The sequence below is a fragment of the Cyanistes caeruleus genome, chromosome 3 (assembly GCF_971803275.1).
Source record: "Cyanistes caeruleus chromosome 3, bCyaCae1.hap1.1, whole genome shotgun sequence".
NCBI lineage: Eukaryota > Metazoa > Chordata > Aves > Passeriformes > Paridae > Cyanistes > Cyanistes caeruleus.
This window is the reverse complement of record NC_141703.1, coordinates 88,872,539-88,885,329: the sequence shown is the minus strand read 5'-3', so window position 1 is coordinate 88,885,329 and position 12,791 is coordinate 88,872,539. Positions and strand designations below refer to the sequence as shown.

The window sequence follows — 12,791 nt, the reverse complement described above, 5'->3', positions numbered from 1 at the left end:
CAGAATGTCCCCAGGACTGCCATCAGTGCAGTTGGGAGGAAAAAGTCCCAGCTGCAGGCCTCTTCACTGAGAATAACGATGTGAGTAAAGCTCCAGGTTTATTAACAACTGAACCAACTTCTTGGCTGAAGCATCACCACCCTCTCCATCATCCTAACAAGGGCAATGGTCTCTGCTGGCAGTGCCACCTGGGCCAGCTCTGTGTCTCTGCAGTACAGCTTCACCCAGTCAGCTGGAAAACAGTGCCCTGAGCTGTGCACAGTGCTGGATGCTCAAGGGCAGACCCAGCTAAACAGAACCTGGAACTGCTCCTGGAAGCATCTGAGGTTAGCCCACAGAAGTCACTCTATCTCAGCAGAGGAGGGCATTATCCAGCTCAGTGTCAGAGCTTCCAAAATGCTCAACAAATTCAGAACATTACTGGAATAAGAACAGCATCTGTAGGAACTTCAAACAGTGTAAAATTACAGGCTCCTAATCCTTCTGCCCCCACAGCACGCAATGAGTTCCACATTGAGTCAGAAAAGGAATGAGCTCAGTGCTCCAGAGATGGGCTATTGCATAACTATCCCCACTGTGGAGGTTTATCACTCCCCCCAAAATCAGCTGGTGCCCACCACTGTCCAGCACAGAAGCCACGCTCACCAATGTGCTGTCAGAACACAACAGCGTGCAGGCATGGGAACTGCTCTTTTCCAGCCTCATCCTCTGTTCAGGCAAGCTAGAATTGCTGGATGTCTTTATTTTAGTAGAAAGAAGCTGATATTTAAAGAGCTGTACACTGCTCCCGTAATTTGTGGCCATGTTACACCTCTGGGGTGATAACCAACAGTGACCGACATGGAGAAGTAACCCTTGAAAGGAGTTAAAATTTAAAATCCTTGAAAGGATTTTAGCTGTATTCTATACAATTCTCTAGATAGCAATTACACACAAACTATAAGAAGCAGTCAGAAAACTGAGTGAGCCACTTCTCCAGCAGAAGTTTTGTGGGTCAGCATCAGGCAACAGAAGCCAGCTGATCCACAGAGAAGCTCTCAGAAATGATCTCATCTGTGGATTCAAAATGCTAGGCTACAGACTTGGCCAAAAATCCTGCTCCTGCAGTGTGGCTCTCTATAGAAGAAAAAGTGCTGAAGGAGTCAGATGTTCCCTGGACAGGAACTGACTTATTTATAGCAAACTGTCCCTTGGCCACACCATCTCCCTCCTCGTGAAGCCTTGTCATTGCTTTTATAGCTGCATTTCAATTGCATCTGCAGCATGCAATGGGCATGCTCAGGCATTCCTCTGCCCAGCCCTTGGCTGCATTTTCATGTTGTTGTTTCATTTAGAATGATGCCCAACAAGCTACACCCAGCAAGACTGATCTGCTAGTGAGGATCTCACATGGAATGTGTGCTCTAGGTCAATGCACCTATTCAAGTTGGGGGAAAAAATAATCTGAAGACTTTTTAACTTTTTAATGGCAGATGCTATCTGTCAGCCCTCACCCACCTCAGTAAAATTCACCCAGTATGCAATAAATGAGGCACTCTAGCAGATCATCTTCTGCAATTTTTGCTGTAGTGTATAGTAAAGCCCCAAAAATACAAAACACTTCCCAAAGCATTAACTTGGCCCATTCAACTCAGCAAACCCTAAGCCCATTTGATTTGAAGTTTATCAAAATTCCTTTAAGAGGGAATTAGAAGAAGAAAGAGAGAAAGACAGAAAAGGCATAGAAAAGGACAAATATAGCCACCTCTCCTGATTCCTGCAGTGGTCAGCTAATAGAAATTACAAGAGGATGTAGGGTCAAGATACATCCTTGCTGCATGTCCTCTTTGGCTTTCCTGGGCCCTTCCCCCATGTGGGACTTTGGTCATTTTAGGAGCTGGATTAGGGCTCCGGAGATGAATTTATTGCTCTGGTGTGCCAGGGATTGGCAGCCACTGCCAGACTGGGATACAGGCTCTAGGAATAGGGTCTGCAGGGCAGGGCATCCCCTCCCTGGGGCAAGGCCTGACCTGCCCTTACCCCTCACACACACACATGGAATGTTTCAAGCCAGAAATGCTTCCAGCCTCTCATGTATTGCAGAGAATGTCACAGCCTGTGCAACTTAATTTGTATTTATGCTTGTGCCCTGAATATTTTGCTTTAGCACACAGTGATTACATTACTTCTGGGAGCACTGTGTTGCACTGGGTTGCAGTGTCCCGGTATTGCTGAGCTGCACTAACTGTGGTAATATTTATGTCCTGTGCCTGTCAGTGTGCTAAGGAATGAAGCTAAATAAATTCTGTAGAGCTTGCAAATGTATCCTGATTATTTTTGTGCCATTCTTTTCATTTCTGTAACAAGTTGTCAGGTTTGCACTTGGAACTTGCCTGTAGTGTAAGATGAGGGATCTCCTATCATTGAGATTTCCACTGCTCTTTCTGTAACTTGGATTAGGCTTTTAAAAAGGGATACTTCTTCAAAGAGATACCTGATACCTGACCTTTTAAGTTTGCAGCATGGAACTGGGAGTTACAGAGCCTTCTTTTCTCCTGGACTGGAAACCAGAAGCCTGCATGGGCTAAGGCCAGATGGGCCAGCCCAGGAGAGGTGGAGCTGAGACCCCTGGCTTCTGCAGCTCTGAGTAGATCCTCTGGTGTTAAATAACATCCATATGCCAGATGAAACTTGTGGATGTGGACTTGTGTGCAGGACACCTGTTCCTAGTGTGGCTTCTTTGAATGAGATGTTACACTCTGGCCTTCCCTGCACTGGGAAAAGTCCTCTTTTTCCCCTGCCCTCCTCCACTATCTCTTCTAAAGAAATGTGTACAAACTTCCATCCCGAAGCTGCTTAAAGCTGGCCAAAGCATTCAAATGTTGGTGGTAAAGTAGGGAAGGAAGGAAGGGAGGGGACAGGAACCACAGCACTGCTGCCTCTGCCACCCACACACACATGCTCTGCAAATGAGCAATCAGAGGGCTCCTGGATCAGAGCAGGACTGTGCCAGGAGGGCTCTCAAGCCCTGTTCTTGGGGCAGTCACCCAAGTAAGGGACTCTGCCGGGGGTGGCTGCTCTGGGTTCTGCAACCCAGGCTGCCCACCAGGCCAGCTGCAAACTGGTTGATCTCCTGCTGGTCCCAGCATGTCCTTGGCATTCTCCATTGCTATCACCTCTCTCTGGGGAGCCCCAGTAAAAAGTGGCAAATGGCAGGAGGAGAGTCACTGCTGTACAGGAGATTCCTGTCACGCCTGGGTCCACTTCAAATGCAACGCTCACCTTGTCTTTCTGGGGTGGTGTCAAGGCCTTAGGCAGGTTGTCTGCTCAGGGGACTGCCAAGGAAAAAGTGTAATATTTTGTGCCCATTTCAGTATTAGCTTTTTTTTAATACTCATAAATTCTTGGTGTAACTTTCACACCAAATACTATTTGGGTACTAACAACTTTACATCTTGGAACAGGGAAGCTTCTCTCAGATTTTTTTCCTAATTTTTTTTTTGATGCTGACTATTCTAAGCCTGCAGCAAAAAAAACCACTAAGGAATAATTACTATCTAGCTAAGTAGGCTCTTTAATTTTATATATGTGCCCCACATGAGTTAAATAAATACATCTATAAATGTGATCCATGAATGCTCACCCTGGGGTCAATATGCTTCATACCAAAAGCAACTTCAATTCATACTGATGCAGTAAGATTTTCTGAAGAATATGGTTGGATCAAGGAAAAAGTACTTAATAACATGCAGGATCACACTGCTGAAGAGTCTGGGTGACCATTCCAAAGCTCTTACCCAAGGTTTCCTACTAAAATGCATGGAAACAGATGTCAGTTCTTCACACTAATATTGAAGTTGTACCCTGCATATGTGTTTTGCTTTTTTGAGCTATTGTTTCCAATGATAATTTTTCTTCTTTTTTTTTTTTTTGTTTAATCCAGGTTAGACACATGTATTTTGATACAGACCATGATTTTGATTTTGTTGAGTCTCTTCTTCTAGCTGAAATACAGATCAACTCACAAAGAATTAAATTGGTTAAATAAGAAGCAGCAATCTAATGCAAAGAGCCAGCAGAAAGAAATACTGGTTCACAGAACATACTATTAACCTGTAGAAATTGTTGCCATAAAATGGAATTAAACCCAAAACCAAACATCAAAGCACAGGTTCAAGGGTATTTCTGAAAGATTCTGAAAGGGTTTTAGAAAGGCTCTAAAACTCCCTGGTCAAGATTAAACCAATAATTCATTATTCAGGATAAACAAAAGACAACAAGGTGAAGGACAGATTGTCCCCATCCATAATCCCCCCTACCCTTCTCAGCAGCAACCCAGGCTAGACACAGTAAAAGCCAGAATACAGTCAGAGAGAATAGGCACAGAACTGGGAATGGCACTGGTATATTTATCTTCCCTTGTAAAAACAAAAATAAAGAAATGCTCTTTAAAAGTCTTTCTATCTTTCTGGTGCTTTTTCAGTTCAGGGGAAAAAAAAAAGTTTGTTGACACAAGGAAAGCTGAAAACTGCAGCCATAATTTACAGACAGTTTTGAGGGGGCTTCAGCTTGCCCACAGCTTTTGGTGTTAATGTCTCAATCTCATATTAGAAATATAGTGCAAATAAAAAACTGACACATACTCCCAAACTACGTTTTAAAATTATTTTTAAATTATAAATAAAATATATTGCTATTTTAACTGTACTTTTGATGATTTTATTGTAATTTTGACTGAAATGACAGTGAAGGGAAATGAAAAATTGTTCTGAAGAGCTTCTTCAATAACCAAAATAACAACTCCAGCTGTTTTCAAGATACACTTCCTGTGAGGAAGGCAACTAACAAATTCCAAGGACTCAATTTTTTAAATTTCTTGAGAAGACAGAATTTTTATTTTTATTGTAATATTGCCTGGACAATCTAGCACCATAACTTCACCCCCTCTGTTGTGCAAACACATGTGACAGTATTTTAAAAATGTCTGTCTCTAGAAAACCACTGAGGAAGCCTCACAAACAAAGAACACAGAGGGAACAATTGCAAAGATTTATTTAGCGCTTTCTGTGCTTGGCACTTTGAAACAGAGTTCCGTGCATAGGGCAAATCTTTATACAGCTTTTTCTTCATACATATTTTACATACCATTTTTATTGCCCTCTTTTATATTCATAATATTGAATACCCCACTAGGCATATAAATACATTTATCTACAACACCTCACAACAACTCTCAATAATATCTGTATTCTGTTACTTGGTATTTGCATTTTCACACAACTTAAATGCATAGCTTGCACCAAGCTACAATTGTTTTCTTATTTTTAAAGGATTTGAAGAGAAAAAAAAAAAAACAAGAAAAAAAACCAAGGAAAAAACCAGAAAATAAAGATGTTAAAAGGCAATGATCTATTTGGTTAAACAGAGACCATGTGGCAGGTGGAAGCTGGCAAATACTCAACCTCACTGTTTCTGAAATGCTAATGGTTTTCTATGGCAACTCTTGCATGCAAGGGCAGCTGCACTCCTGTAGAGCTGTCTTTTCTCACTTGCTCTTCCCCATGAGCTCAGTCTGGACAGTTTCTTCCCACTGGGATGCGTGCTGTGGGAGACACATTCCCCACAAAGGCTGTCATCCATTCATTTTTGCTGCATTACTTCCAGTCAAGTCAACAGGAGCTGAGCCCACTCCCACCATTCATCTTTCCAAAGTTCCATCCCCACTTCTGTCTGAGGCTCATTTGTGAGCTAAAAATTTTCTTTCTCCTCTCTCTCCCATCTCTATCTGCAGGCTGGGTGCTGGTGAGCTCAGCCTTCATAAAGAAACAGCCAGTTGGGCAGAGCCATGGTGAAAATTAGAAATTTCTTCCTCTTCAGAAGCTCCAGCCCAGCAGTGCCATTGCTATGCTACAGTGGAATAAGGACCCACAGGCCTTGCTGGTTTCAGAAAAGGGCTGAGGCACTCTGGCAGTGAGAAACTGTCTGGGAAGGAGGAGGTCTTTAGAGCTATGGGCAGTGCAGCTTCAGAAGATGAAGCCCTGGGAGATTGCTCTTCTTCGGCACTCGGAGAAGACAACACAGGGAACGGGTCCCTCCACGCTGAAAGCTCACACTGCTTAAAGTTAATGCATGAACAGTAAATTCAGCTGCTTCTCTCCAGCTTCTCGTTGAAATCATGCCCTCCTCTCTGCAATGTCCAGAAAAAGCAGATGTTCCATGCCAATCTGGAGGCCCTGGGCTACAACAAGCTGCGATGGCTGTCAGTGGAGGTCCTCCAGAAGGTTCTGGGGCACACACCTAGATGGCTTATGTTCTTGTTTATCATTAAAATACTAGTTCCTCTATAAGTTTGAAGGCAAAAGAGTTCTGGGATGGGTTCACCCATCCTCTGGGAAGGATGAAGGTCCAGCTGCCTTCGATGCCAAGGAGAGGCATGGCTTGTTAGACCATGTGCACAGACATCTGTGAGGAGGAGCCCTGAACAGCTCCGTACTGCCTGTTGTCACAGGCGGCGGCTGTCTGCTGGTTGCTGGAGGGAGGGCTGATCATGTGCATCCCGTGATCCATCCCTGTGGAAAGGTATTGCCTCTCTCCAAAGGCCCCGCTGGATGGGGAAGAGCAGAGTAAAGTGCTTTGGGAGGTGGTGAGTTTCTCTGGGCTCGCCGCCAGCCTGGGGGAAGCAGGGAAATTGTATCCATAGAGGTTGTAGGGATTGTGCAGGGAGAAGGCATTGTAGGAGCTCTGCTGCATGTGGCCACCCCCAAACATGTGTGAAGAGGAGGAGGTGGAGGCAGGGCTGCCTGCTTGCATGACATACTGAAACTGGGAGCTGGGGAAAGATCCCAGCTGGCCACTGTACGCCTCCATCTTGCTGTTGCTGGGCAGGGAGGAAGGAGCCGGCATTCCTGAGATCAAGGAGGGAGTCCTCTGAGGCATGAAGGTTTCGGAGGGCTGCGAGGCAGAAGCGGTGCTGCTCTGCAGCCGGTTGTAGCCCCCGTCGCTCAGCCCTGGGTAGCTCTGCAGTGCTGCCATGTTGCTTCTGGCACAAGGAGGATAATCAGACAGGTTGAGGTTGCAAAGCTGACTCTCCCGGCAGCCAACATTGAAAGTGTTGGGGGCCAGATGGAAGGCTGGAGGAGAGCAGGATGGAGAGAGAAGGTGAGAAGAAGCGGATGGTGATGGGGTCCCCGTGCTGGAGGTGGTCGGGGATGTTCCTGTGCTGCCTCCTGCAAAACAAAACACATGGGAGGATGTTCAGCACCCAGAACCACATCTGCAACGTGAGATGGCCTCACTGAAAGCCAGCTTAGTTCAATAAAGAAGCAAGGCTGGTAAAATGGCCATTGGAAAACTCAGCCTTTCTTGGCAAGAGTCCTCACTTTGTTAGTAGCATCCCTTGTTCTTTCCTTCTGCTTTTTTGTTAGGACTTTGTTTTTCAACAGATGTTTCATTCCCTTTTAAAATGGAAGAGGGAGGCAAGCCTGCCACAGAGTAACCAAAGGCATTGGGAAGAGCTGCGATCAAGGATGGCTACATCAGTCAAGAGATCTGCCATTTCCAGACAAGTTTGTCTAGGGGGAAAAAAAAAAAGAGAAAGTAATTTCTCCTCTCTCCTGGTCTGCAGGAAGACAGTTCCTGTTCAGTGAACTGTACAGTTCACCAGTCAGTGAACTGTATGGTCCCACTGCAAACTTCATCACCTTTATATCTCTTTATCATCTGCTCAAGAGCTTGCAGTGGGAAGTGGCTGAAAGTGTGTTCTGCACCACTCAGCATTTTTGTCAGCTGGCTCATGGTGCAGTGGTGCTGATTCAGCCAGGAGTTAACACTAAAATGAAGGAACACAGTTTCAAGCTGTATCCTGCTCCATAGAGGACAGAAAGGGAATGTGGATTTTCAGTTGTGTGCTTAAAATATAAAAGGGATTCCATATGCTGTACCACTGACGTTAACAAAATATTGATATATGTGCATGTCAGTAGTATCAGCACATTATACAATATTTATGCTGTGAATGATGGAACTGATCGTTCTGCACAGCAGGGATGTTCACATGTTCTGACCTGGGAAAATAATACTGTGTAATACTACCAAGAATGGTAGCAAACCAAAAGTAAGTGTTATGAAAAAGATGATAGCACAATTTTGAGCTTAAGAAGTGATAATTTATAGCCAACATTCTGAATTGGAGGACGCTTCCTTGAACAACTGGGAAAATCAGTTCTGCGCTTAAAAGAATTCCATTTTCAGATGTGAAACCTTTTATTTTCATTTTATTATTCTCTTTATGTGAAATGCCCTTTCTGCATTAGGGCAACCAGCACTGGAGACTCTTGTAAAAAGACCAAAGAAGTTCTGGTGAAAATATTTGACCAGGGAATACACAGACCCAGAGGAACTGGGAGGCAGCATTTCCAGCGAGGTAGAAGATTACAGATGAGAGGTAAAGGGACTTGAAAAGAGGCAAAGGGACTTAGTGTTTGAATGAGCAGATGAAATTTCACCAAGGCAGAGATTGCACACTGAGGATCAAAAATAAGGGTCAGCTTTTTCTTGTATCACCTTATGGAAAAAAAAATCCAGTAGGATTTTGAGATCAGTCTAGGTCTGCTGAAAAAAAAATAAAAAAAGAATAAAAAAAAGGCAGTGTTGCTTGATGAAAAGAGAATAGGTGATGCTTGTGGTTAAAAGATGCACTAGAAAGATGTGTTCTGTGTCAGTATATGATGTGAGAATGAAAGCGAGATTATATCTGACTCTTTCTGGCACATCTAGGGTGAAACAGAATGGGGAGTAAAAATGTAATGTTGAGACAATTAATAATAATTATGATTTTCTAAATTTAACCTTCTTTTGGACCCAGATTCAGAAAAATGAAGGAAAACTGCACTGGGTAAGCACAGCCTGGAGTGATTGCTGCTGACCCAGGAAACACTAACAAAAGGCAAATTTCTGTGTTGCTAAATCAAAGCAGGCATTCCCATTACCAGCAATGGGGAGGAATGTTTACCAGTTATTGCTGGTCACTGACTCCTTTTCTCATTCATTCAGAAGCATAAAAGAGAAGCATTGCATCAAATCTCCATTAAAGTAACTGAGAGAAATTGAATTTTCAAATGCCACCAGGGACTCTGCATTCACTTCTTGACAATACTGAAATGCTCAAACTTGCTCACGTATTTTAGCTCCAGAGTTCAAAGGCTTATTGTGTACGTTTCTAATTTAGCATTTACTTTAAAGGCTACACTTCCCTGGTTTGTTTAATGTCTCTGTCAGACAACCTCGAGCTATTTTGGCATTGGTAGGTAAAGATGGTACCTCCTCCAGCCTTCCTCCCTGTCTCTCTGTTAAGGTTGTCAATACTGCAGCAGGGCCAGCAGAAGGGAAGGTTGGTTTCTGCACAAGTAGTTCCATTGCAGACTGTTTTAGTTCAAATTGCTGATGAAGGTGAGATTGGACACAACCACAGATACTATTTTTTGTTATCCCTGCTGTAAAGAGCACAACCTCTAACAGGGAGAACAGGCAGACAGCTGAACTCATGTATCATCTTGCAGTTATCCAAGCCTAAAATACGGAGGTCAAATAATCACAAAACAAATACAGCACAAAGTGAGAGGTATTTAACCCACAGTAATCCTGCTTTTTACTCTTCACACCATTTATTTCATGAACAAACTGCAGTGAGTCCCTTGCTGACAGTGCCTGGAGAATAAGTAAAAATGCTTATGCATATATGTATGAGTATTTAATTATCTGATTGAAATACAATACATAGAATAAGTTACTAAATACAATGTCTTAATTTCAGTCTTCCTTTGCCCCAGAGTTAAACTCCATCAACTCAGTAGTAGAAGATTGTACACACCAGTTACCTCAAGAACTAGATTTTATTCTGCTGAGAAGCAACGATCCAGTTGTAACCATAACTGATGCTTTGGCTACACAAAAAGTAAGTTTTGCTTGATAGTAGTTTCAAGGATTGCTTAATGGTTCCAAAACTGAGAATTGCACATTTCAGGTCACCTACATAGAGGGATTGAGTGATTCAGCTTTGAATAATCCCTTTTTGCAGGCCAACAGGAAAACCCTGAAGTGACAACACAACAGTTAGGAAACAGAGTGAAAAATACTTCTCTTTTTCTCTGTAACTTCAAAATGATGAGGAGGTAGGACATCTATCAAGGGGAGCAAATACCAAACCTGACAAGTCTCTTTCAAGAATGCTTTGCTACCAATGCCAACCACAAGCACAGGACACACCAAGGACACACCACACTTCTGCTGCAATGAAGCATAATGCAGAAGCAGGAAGTTCCTGGTAATTTGCAGAGTAATCTTTACACCTTTAAGTGGAACAGGAAATAATTCAAAGCAAGGCCTGTCTCAGCTCATTCTCTTTGGACCAGCTACACTTTGCTCTGAAGGATATTTCTTAGCCATCTTTGCTGGCAGTATGGGCCAAACACAACCTGGACTTTTGTGCAGTTATAACTTGGTCTGTAGTTGTTACAAAGTCAGCCAAATCTCCCTAGAGATGGCAGCAAGCCCAGGAAATATATCCACACCATACCACAGTCTTGGATACACAGATGTGTGTGTCATTTTAATGGAAGGCATGGATACAAACCAATCTAGTTAAACTGATACACAAAACTACGTTAGGTCTGGCTTAAGTCAACTGAAACCACATTTAAGCAAGAATAAAATTAGTCCCTCAATAATTGTCCTCTGTTCCTTTTCTCTACCAACCATTTCCCCTGGAAATAGTTGCCAACACCACAATAATTTACCAGCAATGTCACAGTACCTCTCACCTCTCACACTTACCATGATTACAGAGTGATTAATTACTATTTTGAGCAGCTCCCAGAAGATAATTTTTTGGCTCTGCAGACATTGGTCCCACATATGTGCAGTTATCGAGTCACATTTGTATAAAATAGAAGGTCCAGAATTTCAAAGGCCCCTCCTTTGTATCTGAACCCTGTCCCACATGGCAGGTGAAAGTGTCTGTCCTCACAGTGTCCTGCTGTTCTGTCCAGGGCTTAGCCAAAGAAATGCTGTCATCCTGAAAGGAGCTTGTTCTCTGGGCATACAAGTAATAACCAAGTTATCAAAAGGACAGAAGCATTTTCAATGAGAGGAACTGGAGAACAATCAAGTGCAAGGGAAGTCAAAATTTGCAAACTGGGACGGAGAAGTAGGAAAAAAGAAGAATGAAATGAAATCATGGTGGAAGACGGGGAGACCATGAAGAAAGGGTGGGATGTAAAGGCAAACCTTCCTCTTCTTGTCAGTGTTTCCTCTTGTGACATCAAATAGAAATGCTGTCTGTGCACCAGTGTCAGATACATGCCCAATAGGCTTTGAGAAGAAATTACAGCTTTTCCTCTGGGTATCAACAAGAAGGCCATTAAATTGTCATCTTAAGTAGCTTATGACTGGCATTTCCTTCCTGCCACATGTGTCCATCTAAGCCTCAGTAATGGTGCTGACTGTATGTTCCAAATAAACCCTTGCTTTTGCTTTTACCTAGACTCAGCTTGTGCTAAGGACAATTTCAGGGCAAACTGCAGCCCAAACATACACAGTCCATAGGTATGATGTGCCTTAAAATGAGGGATTGGAATATTCTGGAATCATTCAGCATGCCAAGGCAACCGAAATGCTACAGGGACCTCTTCCACAGAAGGCAGGTCACGTAGAGTGTAGATGGAAAGCACATCTGCCAGCAGCCAGCATTAGCCAAAGGAGCTTTCTGGCAGCAGCAAAATAGTGGGGAGAGCATCAGTGCCAAGGGAGTCTGAGGCAATTGTGCATGGAAAATTTTCTGGGATCTCTCTTACAAATGACACCATACTATTCACTTGACCCACAACTTATCCAACCTCCTTTATCTGAAAGGTGCACATAAATCAAACTTTGGACTCCACTGCAGTGTATTTTCCAGGCTAATGTTTCCAGGCATTGGATGCTACCATCACCTGCAGTGCCTCCGTACAAACCTCTTGGTCCTTGAAGTCCTTGCTCAGTGCAGAGCTGCCGTCAGCACAAGATACCTGAGCGTGAATGCCATATCCTGTGCAATGGCGGTCTCACCAGACAGACAAGAGCTTTAGAGAAGTTTGGGAAACTTGGTCACAGCCTGCAGTTCTCAGCATGGCTGGTGTCACACACAGGTGACTTGGTATTCACTGTCACATTGCAACAGATGTGGCTGCATGTCCTGGAGTTGGTGCCTTACTTTCTAACAAGGACGGGAACAGCAAGGTGGTTTGTCTTAATATTTTAGGTTTTGATGGGTCAGGCAGCACAAAGATATTCTTTGAGTGCAAGTGCTTCTCAGAGGGCTTAGCCCACTCCCACTTACAAGCTAGTTTAGCTGTTGGCCAGACACAAACCACAGGGTCAGCATGGCCAGCCCTGGAAGCTGTGCAGAGCCCATAGGACAGAGTCCAGCCCACAGCCTCAGCCAGGCCATCTCCTTCCACCTCCACATGTGAACAGGACCTGATTGAGAGGTGCACAACCTCACCTATGCGTCTCCTGGTGGAGCAAGAGCCCTTCTTCTGACACCTGCCCAAGATGTTGGCATCTTCATCATGTGATAGACATGTGTCCTAGCACCTGGGGCTGCAGGAAAAAGGGGCTGTGGCCACTAGTCATTCTCCTGGCTCACAACTCTCCTCCTGGCACTTAACTTGAGGAAATAAGCCCTCCTGAGAGATAGTTTATATTCACATGGGCACAGAGCCATGATAATGTAACTCTCCAGCTTTCCAAATGGAGCTGGCCAGGAGCTGGCATGT

General features: G+C 43.8%; 1 protein-coding gene across 1 annotated transcript in view; it reads right to left on the bottom strand.

Moving 5' to 3' along the window:
* Positions 1–5,014: 5,014 nt before the first annotated feature.
* Positions 5,015–12,791, bottom strand: part of TBX15 (T-box transcription factor 15) — a 90,171-nt gene continuing 82,394 nt past the window's right edge. The window contains exon 8 of the mRNA XM_086882818.1: positions 5,015–7,205. Within this exon, the coding sequence (XP_086738944.1) occupies positions 6,421–7,205 (785 nt within the window). The 3' untranslated portion in view covers positions 5,015–6,420. The remainder of the gene's footprint in view (positions 7,206–12,791) is intronic.